The sequence below is a fragment of the Tamandua tetradactyla genome, chromosome 1 (genome assembly GCF_023851605.1).
Source record: "Tamandua tetradactyla isolate mTamTet1 chromosome 1, mTamTet1.pri, whole genome shotgun sequence".
Lineage (NCBI taxonomy): Eukaryota > Metazoa > Chordata > Mammalia > Pilosa > Myrmecophagidae > Tamandua > Tamandua tetradactyla.
In genome coordinates, this window is record NC_135327.1 from 54782550 (window position 1) to 54792403 (window position 9854).

Genomic DNA, 9854 nt, shown 5'->3' on the forward strand with positions numbered 1-9854 from the left:
GTGTTGAGTGCCAGGCCTATGGAAGGCGGTAATATTAGCACAGGGGTGAAGTCAGCCCGACTGACTACTTAAGCGCCCAAGATCCTGTCAGTCAACCTCTGTAGGCTTCCGTTTCCTGAGCTGTAACAAGGGAATAACAGTCTACATCCAGTGACACGTGCAGGCTCAGAAGCCACCCTTGGGGGCTGGCCAAGGACCGGTCTGCCTGGGCTGGAGGCGAGCAGAGCCCATGGCGAACTGGAGGGCTGGGCTCAGGCATGAGGCCCAACCGGTCAGGCCAGGCCTGAACCAGGAAGTAGGGCTGCCCAGCCCAGCATGGTGGCCTCAGGAGGGTGCTGCAGCCAGGCCTCTCCAGATCCCTCACCCCACTGGTGAAAAAGAGGAGCACCCCGAGACCCTCAGGACCCCTGCTGGCCCTCGGGGCAGCCAACGGCCTCGCTGTGGGGAACTTGGCTGGTTCCTCTCTGAGGGGGGCTGATATTTTCATGCTTTGGCCTCACCTCAGGCCGTGCCCACGGGCCGGCATGCTGACCCCTCCAAGGCCCCTCCTCACCTCTCCCTTTCTCTCCCTGCCCGGGATGCCCCCCGCCCACCCAGCTTCTGTGTCACCCTTGGCACAGCGTTCCTACCTCTGGGGCCCGGGCCAGAGCAGAGACTCCAGCTGTACACAGACTCAAAGGATGTTTCTGGCTTTGGGTGGGGAAGACCTCAAAGAAGACACCCACCCACCCCACCCACCCCCCGGGGGTTTCCAATTATCCCATTACCCAACAGGCTGGAGGTGCCTGGGGTTCCTCAGGGCTGCCCAGACAAGGAGTGGCAGGAGGAGAGTTCTGGTCTCAGGGTCTGTGTACACGAAGCTCGGGACACCTGGCTGGGTGCAGGTGGAGGGGGCGGGGTTGGGGGGGCAGGGCTGCAGAGCAAGGACACTCAACGCTATCTCTGTTCTTGGAACTCTGAGGGAGAAAGGCACTGGCACACGCTAAACAAAGCTCTTTTCACCGTCTCTGCATCTTCAGGGAGACCTGGGCCATTCCGCATTATCGCCCTCTTTATTTATCCCCACCCCTTTTGTGAAACAAACACCTGGTGTCACTAAACTGGGCTCCAGAGAAGTCACTCTTTCCAGGCACTCTTGGATCTTGGTTTGCGCCACCCCCAGGCTCCTCTGAGAATCCTCTCTCCTGCCCTGCAAGCTGAGTTTTCCTATAAATGTCTGCAAGCCTTTTCATGGCCTGAGGGAGCCTTCCCTCCTTTCAGGGAGAGTGTTTTCCCCTCACCCTGAGTCTCCAAGCATCCTAAGAAATGGGGATGGTCCCTGGTAGGGAGAAGTGGATTCCTAAGAGGTGACAGCATCTGACTACACCCCATTCACCCCCTGCCACTCACTTTGGCCAGGGAGAGCTGACTCCTTTTCTCGCCTGGGGAAGGTGGTGCAAGGAGAACTGAAGAGGGGGCAGGCTGGAAGGAGGAGGGGCTGGGCCTGGAAAGGGGCAGGCCTCAGAGGGTTGGAGGGAGATATGCAGTGAGTGGCTGAAAACAGCAGGGTCCTGGCAAGCAAGGAGGGGCTGGGTTTCACAGCTGAGCTTGAAGTGACTGGTTCCTGAAATCAATAAACAAAACTGAGGATTGCCAAGGGGTATCCAGAGGTGCCACACTCCAGGAAGACGGTTCCCAGGTGAGCATGACATACTGCTGGACACATGGACTCCTGGTCTCAGTTTCTGGAATCTTCTTACTGCCTTAACCCCGAAGTAGCAAGAGGGAGACCTTTCCTGGGGAGCCCAGGTGGCCGCTGAAATAACTAGTGCTCAGTGGTCAGGGTGGGGGCAGGAACATCCACCTGCAATAATGGGGGGAGGTCAGGCCGTGACACCAAGGCCAGGGCCTAGGTGGACGTAGCTGTCTATCCCCAAACCAGCCCAAGGCTTTCCAATCTAACCCCCTACGAGATCTGCCAGCTGCAAGGTGGAATTCTGGGTACTCCAGAAACTCCTGACCTAGGTCTTGCTGCCTCCTGAGCAGAGCTGGCACCAGCTCTGGTCCTGGCTTTTACTGGAACCCATATGCGGCCAGGAAATGCTTGACCCTGAGTTCCCAAGACCGAGTTCCAAGCTGACTAGGAGCTTCTTTTCTCTCCTAAGGCAGCCCTGATCACTCTCCCAAGAAAGGGCTCCTGGGAATTTATTTTTAAATGCAACCTGCAGACCAGGTCACATGCAAACCAAGACTCACTGCAGCTGGGCAGTTCTAAGAGAAAAATATGGGGTGGCTAAGTTTCACTGGAACTGAGGAAATCATCTTGGAGCCCCATGTTTATATCTCAGCAGAGCTTCTACCCAGCCGAGCCCCTGCACCGTCTCAGTACTGCGAAACCTTTATGGAAGGCCGGGCATCTGTGAGCCTGGGGGAGCGTACAGCGATCAGGGACTTACAGAAGCTCATGGGGTGGGGAAGCTCAGGCCCAAACTGGACACAAGAGGTTCCCCGCGGATGCTGCCCGTGGCGGAAAAATGGCATTTCTGGGAGAAGAAGGAAGGCTGGGGGGCGCCGGATTGGGGGAAGGGCAAGCAGGGGCGAAGACAACATAGACGCGGGACTGGTGGCGAACTCCCTAAGCCCCAGCCCCGGGGGTACGTCCAGAGAGTGGGCCCCTCCTCTGGGCCCCCGGGTGGAGTGGGGGGGGGGGGGGGCTAGTTTCCTCTCCTGCCGGGTTTCTGATGGATTGAAGAGGCTGTTCTCTCCCCAGCCGCCCGCCATGAGCTGGGTCCTGCTACTGCTGCTACTGCTGTCGCTGCGCCCGGGTCGGGCAGGCTCTCCAGAGGAAAGGGCCCCGCTCCTCGGGCTCCCGCAGCAGGGCTCCCGGGGGCGCGACGGCCGCAACGCCACAGGCTCGGCCTGCGAGGGGGCCCCGGCGCCCGGGGTCACGACCTTGTCGCTGGCGAACCGCAGCCTGGAGCGCCTGCCGGGCTGCCTTCCGCGCGCCCTGCGCAGCCTCGATGGCAGCCACAACCAGCTGAGCGCCCTGAGCGCGCCGGAGCTCGGCCGCCTGGCCCAGCTGCGGGTGCTGACGCTGCGCCACAACCGCGTCGCCGCGCTGCGCTGGGGCCCCGGCGGGCCCGCCCGGCTGCACACGCTGGACCTCGGCTCCAACCGCCTGGCCGCCCTGCCGCCCTGCGTCCGGCCCGCACTGCCCGGTCTCCGCACGCTGCAGCTCGCGGGGAACCCGCTGCGGGAGCTCCAGCCCCGGGCCTTCGCCTGCTTCCCCGCACTGCGCGTCCTCAACCTGTCCTCCACCGCGCTGGGCCGCGGCGGCAGCCAGGGTATCGCCGAGGCGGCGTTCGCTGGAGAAGGCGACGCGCCCCTGGACAGCCTCGAGGTCTTGGACCTCAGCGGCACGTTCCTCACGTGGGGTGAGTGTGGGACGGACCCCGGGTCTCCCCAGGCCTCTTCGGCGCCGAGAACCGGTGGGACATGCGGTCCTGGAAGCTGGCACAAGTGGGTCCCCAAAACAAAACAACAACAAAACGTCCAAGTAGATTTTCTGAGCCTAGCGCCACACACACAGGACCAAAAAAGTTGTGCTGTTAGGAACCATTATTATCTCCTTTTAACATATGAGGGAATCGAGGCAAGAAAGCTGCAGTGACTTGCCTGCTAGCTAGGTAGAGCCTCCAAATTCGAACCCAGATATACTGGGTCCAGAGCCCCCAAACATCAACCACCCTGCCCAGCTGAGCTTGATAAATGCCTGCAGAATGGAGAAGTGAATGAATCACTGTGGGGCTGATTGACGGGGGAACTTAGCACCAAACGTGCACTTAGCCACGAAGTGTCTGGTGCTTGGATGAATTCATTGATTTTTTCCTCTGCGTTGGTAAATTGGTTCTGGAATCACTGCAAATTGTTATCATCAAACAAGACACACAGGAGAGGTGAGAATACCACTTCTATATCCCTTACTGCATTCTGACACTAATTTCACTAGATTGGTTTTATTATTATTATTATTTTATTATTATGGATATCGTGAGTCCGTAATCACCTGTTCCACCACTGACAGAGAGACAAGAGAACCAGGAAGGGAAGTGCAGAGGTCAAGGAAGACATTCTCCATTCCTTAAGAGAGTTACACAATTAGGTTTCTGGCCCTCCTCCGGCATTGCTCCTCCTCTCCTCTCCACTTAGACTCCTCAAAATTGAGTCCCACTCCCAGAAGCAGACAGTGGAGTCTCAGTTATTTGGGGATGGGTCTAATAAGAGGGTGTGGCAGCAGGGGCCTTGGAGACAGGTGTCCTGGATTCCAGTCCTGGCCCCCCACTTTGCAGCATGGACCAACTGTTCTCCTTCCTGGCCTTGAACCTTGTCTATAAGAAGGTGGGAGGAAGGATGGGTCATCTCCGAGGCCCTTCTGTAGGAAAGGACCCATGCCTCCAAGAATCCCAGTGCTGGTCCCTGTGTCCCTTCTTCATGAGTCACTTCCCACATTTTGGCTTCCTCGGTGCCTTGCTGCCCTCTTCTTTGGGTGTTTGTCTTCCTGGGTAGTGGGTAGCTTCCCCTCTGCCTTTCAGTTCAGGCAGAGTGGATCAGAGACCTGCCGAAGCTCACAGCTCTCTACCTCAGGAAGATGCCTGGGCTGAGGAGCCTGGAAGGGGACATTTTCAGGCTGACCCCCGAGCTGCGCAAGCTGGATTGCCAAGACTCGCCAGCACTCACCTATGTCCACACACACATCTTTCAAGACACTCCTCACCTGCAACTCCTTCTCCTCCAGAAGTAAGTGTTTCTGAGACGCACTGTTCTTTTGCCCATTACACCGTGTTGAACGTTTGCCCATTACACTGTGTTTAACGTGCATAGTTATTTTATGTAGAACAGACCAGACCTCAGGTTTTCTTCCACTGCTCCTATGGATCCTCTCTGGGCTTTTGCTGTTCGTCGCCCTTCGGATGATTAATTAGACAGCAACAATCCCCCCATCCCCATTTGACCTAATAACCCCCATTACTCACTCCTGTCCAGTGTAATATTAAAACTTCAAACTCATTCATTTAGAGTTTTTGCTTTCCCCAAACGTGGACTGGGAAATCTGCAGTGCAGAAGAGGGAATGAGGGAATAAAGTTCTTCTCTCTCTCTGGATCCGCCTCCTTCCCTACAGATTTTGCAAGTCCAGTACCTTCCAGGGTTTGAGTGGGTGTAGGTGGGAAAAGTAAGAGGGTAAACGGTTTTACTTGCAGTAGAGATAGAAGCATAATGTCTTCTGGCCTGGTGGGCATCAAGTGTCCTTACACTCACCTTCCTTCCCAAAAGCAATCACTGTCCTGACTTCTAACAGGAAGGACAGTGTCCCTTTGAAGAGAAACCAGGCCACCTTTTCCTTGGAGCCCATATCTGGGTCCTGAGAAGCAGGTACTTTTGCCTTACTGTCACTCCTAAAGCAGCCCTTCTCTCTTTTCCCTGCCAGTCCCAGCATCGATCACTTACCTTTAGATTTCTCACACATGACTCAGAGTCCTTGTAACCTCCAAGTCCCAAGGGACATTTTCAAGAGTTTTGAAACTTTTGAAGCTTCCTCCATCTGGGAAGGGACACTTCCTGTGGCTTAGGGAAGTACCCCCCCTTTTCCCCCCAGGTTGTGGCTGGGGGTGAGGACTGGGGGTTCTTCAAAAGCAGTCTTCACTGCTGACCTCTTCCATCTTCTGACCCCTTCTCATAGAGCCACTCACTTCACAGCTGCTTGGCTTGTCCTACACTTCATTTTAGAAGTAAGAAAAAGTAAGGTTCAGGTCATTAATGGTTTTGCACAATGCAATACTCTCTAACCCCCAACAAAATGGTTTTACCATGACACTGCCATGACTCTATAGGAATAGTTGATTGATTGATTGATTGATTGCATGGGCAGGCACCAGGTAATGAACTATAGGAATAGTTTTGGCCCGATTGCAAAAGTTTGACCTAATGGCTTGATTTTGCATGTATTTCAGCTGCAACTTGAGTTCCTTCCCTCCTTGGACCTTAAATTCCTCCCAGGTCCTATCCATCAGCCTCTACGGCAACCCCCTGACTTGCAGCTGTGAGTTGTCCTGGCTCCTCTTGGATGCAAAGAGAACTATCCTAAACAGGTAACACATTTACAGAGCAGACAACTGAGGGATGATGTCCTTCTGGCCCATGTCTTCCTTTGGTGTTGGGCAGGGCAGTCCTTACCCATGTGGTCCCACTTAGGGACCCAGGTGACTGGGGCTCTGCCTCTATTCCAGCCAGCCAGAGAGGCAAAAAGCCTGGTGGAGTGCCCCTGGGAGGGGGCCGGAAGCAGAGCTATATCACTTCTGCTCACATTTCATTGGCTAGAGTTTGGTCATGTGGGCATGCCTAAGTGCAAAGGAGGCTGGGAAATGTAGTCTCACCAAGTGCTAAGTAGGAAAAGGAAATAAGTTAAGTGAGCTGCTAGTCAGTCTGTGCCCAAAGCAGGTACTATAACTGTCCCATCTTACAGATGAGGGGATTGAGGCTCAAAGAGATGAGGTACTTGCTTAGATTAGTGCAGCTGTTGGATAGAGGAGGTGGGATCTATCTTCTTTGAAAAGCTTCTTAGAAACCCACCAGACCCTACCAGATCCCTGAGGCTGAGTCTCGTCTTTTAAACTCTGCCTGGGTCATTCCGTCCAAGGCCAGTGTCTCATGGGACAGGAGAAGAAGAATTCCTACAAAGATTCCCCATTGGCTGTTGGCTGGAAGAGCTGTTTCTGCTGTGGAGAGCCACTCCCAGGGCAGCCCCCATGAGAAGGTGGGTGGCGGGGCACTCCCCCTAGACTAAGCATCCTCAAACCAGCTCCACCAGCTTACCTTGCCTTTTGTGGGGCTCATTTTTGGAAACACCCATATCCTGTGGAGTTCTTTTCTCACTTCCCATCTAAACCCAGCTGTGTGTGGGGCTCAGTCTCTCCCACTCCTCCACTTCTCATTCCCTCCAAAGGCAAGTACCCCAGGCCCTTTGCAGTTAAGGGTCTCACTGTGGCATTAATGAAGAGGTTGCAACAACCTGACTTCCCATCCTGGTTCCACTACTTACCACCATTAGTCTTGGCTGAGTTACTTAACTTCTATGCTTCCACCTCCTCATCTATAAAATGGGGATAATATCTACCTTATAGGGTAGTGCGGATTAAATTAATTGATACATGTAAAGTGCTAAGAACAGGCCCTGTATGTGGCAAACACTCAGTAAATGATAGCTAGTGTGAGTATGATTACTAGTATTTAGTGCCAGGAAGCAACAGGTGACAATAACAAATGGCAAATGGCACACTACACTTAGAGAACTGGACTCCCACTCACCGTGCTTGCCCCAGGTTTGGGTTCTGCCATTTGCCAGCCAGTGGCATATTGGGCAGTTAGTTCCTCTCTCTGACCTTCAGTTTCCTTCTCTACCCTATGTGAGTGATGATGGGATCTTCCTCCAAAGGTTTCTCTGTGAGTTGGCGGGGTGAGGCAAGTAGAGCCTGTGACATGGGGGACCTGATGGAGACATTGACAAGGCTCAGAGAGAGAGGAATTCCCTGCCTTGCAGATTCAAAGCCCAGCTCAGAAGCAGCCTTTGCCAATTACAGTTAATCCTCACTAATCATGAATTGTATATAATATATTTAATGCCCTGTTTTTCTCATTTTCGTGCTTTTTCTTGGTGATTTTGCCCCTAGAGCACAGTGCTGAAGTGCTGTCCAGTGTTCCTGGGTTCAGGAAGGCTATGGTGTGCCTTGCAGAGAAAATGTGTTTCAGATAAATTTGGTTCAGGCCTGAGTTATAGAACTCTTAGCCATAAGTTCAGTGTTAATCAACAAGCTATATTCCATAAATTGTCTTCAAACAGAAGTTCATAAAACAAGGTTGTTTATTGATGGGTTGACCAAAGGCTACCTGGCGCAGCCATGGCTATCTGCTCATTAGTCTTGCTGGAGACTTTATGGAGCATAACTCCAATAAGGAAAACGTACCGAACCTTCTAACTGGCTCGCCTCGGTTCTCAGGGCCGCCGACACGTTGTGCACTCCAGCCCCCGGCTCCCGCAGCGCCTTCCCAGCCGCTCTTGCTCTCCCGGAGCTGCCCAGCCTGTGCCAGTGTGACCAAAGCACCGCCAGCCTCGCCTGGCACCCAGCCTCCTCCTGCCCATCCACTCAGGCCCCGCCAGCACAGGGCGCCTCTCTCGGGGGCCCCTCCAACCCGCCTGGCACAGTCCCATCCATTCAGCGGGCGCGAGGCCGACGGAGCGTGGCCAACGCCTCCTCGGTCCCTGCGGAGCCCGTCACCCGCACAGCACAGCCGCTCAGCAGCGGCACGGAAGGGGCCGCACACTCCACCCCCGGCTCTGCAGCAGCCGCTGGTCACCCCGGCGGTCCCCCCGGGGCCGCAACCACGCCTGGCACAGAGCACGGGCAAGAACAGGCCGCGTCCACCCCATCAGCCAGCAAATCGCTTGGTCTCATCACTTCCTCCCCGGGGCTGGTGCGCACGTCTCGGCCCATCGGGAAGACGCAGGCCACCGCCAAGGCTCCCCCGCCCAGTCCTTCCGAGGGTGAGCCTCGGATCCTGCAGCTGGACGACTCCAGCGAGGAGGACGAAGAGGCGGAGACTTCTCTCCAGGATGTTCCATGTGATTACCACCCCTGCAAGCATCTCCAGACCCCGTGCGCTGAGCTGCAGAGACGCGTGCGGTGCCGGTGCCCCGGCCTCAGCGGGGAAGACGCCGTCCCCGACCCCCCCAAGCTCCAGGGCGTGTCGGAGGTGACCGACACGTCCGCGCTGGTCCGCTGGTGCGCCCCCAACTCGGTGGTGCGCGGGTACCGAATCCGCTACCACGCCGAGGGCAGCCCGGGGAATGAGTCGGAGGTGGGGGGTGTCCAGGCCACAGCGCGGCAGCACCCGCTCTACGGCCTGGCGCCGGCCACCGCCTATAGCGTGTGCGTCCTGGCAGCCAACCGGGCGGGCCTGAGCCGGCCTCGCGCGGGCTGGCGCGGCGCGTGCGGCGCCTTCACCACCAAGCCCAGCCTGGCGCTGCTGTTGGCGGCGCTGGGCGCGGGCGGCGGCCTCCTGCTCGCCAGCACCCTGCTGCTGTCCGCCTGCCTGTGCAGGAGCTGCCGGGCCGCCCGGCGCCAGCGCAGCCCCGCGCACCTCGTGGCCTACAGGAACCCAGCCTTTGACAACCTGCCCAAGGTGCCGGCCTTGGATTAGCCCAGGTGCCCAGAGGCTTGGCAGACTCCTGCTCTGGGCACGCAGCCGCGGGACGGGCGGCAGAAAGGAAAATGGGGGGAGCGGGGGTGTGTGACAAAAACGTCCCCTCACCCGCACCTCCTAGTCACCTCTGAAGGTCTCTTATTCCGGAGAGGTCAGCACCCACCAGGCGCGCAGAACTTGGCCCGCTGAGTTTTTCCGGGCAAGGAACAATGACTGCTTTCCCTTCCTAAAGCTTTACTGTCCCTTTTCCCAGAAACGTTGACGGTCAATGCCAGTCCACTCCCGTCACAGCTGGGACGTAATTTGTGTTGTCTGCTTGTTTGTTTTGTTTTGCTTTTAGAAGTTAGTGCTTCTCAGCATCCCTTAGAACTGTGTACAGAAGTAGGAAGGAATGAAACAGAGAAATCACGTAATCCAGCCTCTTCTGCCATGTGGGAAATGGCCGATCCTCATAAGTTCTCAAGCAAGTTCCCTCACTGTCAAGAGCAGCTGTGGCTAAGGCACAATGATCTACCCATTACCCAGAGGAAACTCTCCAGTGCAATTTTACACTGAGAACTGGACACTAACAGTGGGGAAGAGTTTATAGTATGTTTCCTGAGGTCTTCTGGGTTTCTCA

The 9854-nt window shown here is 55.9% G+C and overlaps 1 protein-coding gene across 1 annotated transcript; it reads left to right on the forward strand.

Annotated features, from left to right (window-relative positions):
- Positions 1-1537: 1537 nt before the first annotated feature.
- Positions 1538-9232, forward strand: LRRN4 (leucine rich repeat neuronal 4). The gene is made up of 5 exons (XM_077157037.1): positions 1538-1678; positions 2750-3413; positions 4572-4776; positions 5989-6126; positions 8032-9232. Exons 2-5 carry the CDS (start codon positions 2759-2761, stop codon positions 9230-9232), a joined length of 2199 nt encoding a protein of 732 aa, XP_077013152.1. The 5' UTR covers positions 1538-1678; positions 2750-2758.
- The last annotated feature ends 622 nt before the right edge of the window (positions 9233-9854 follow it).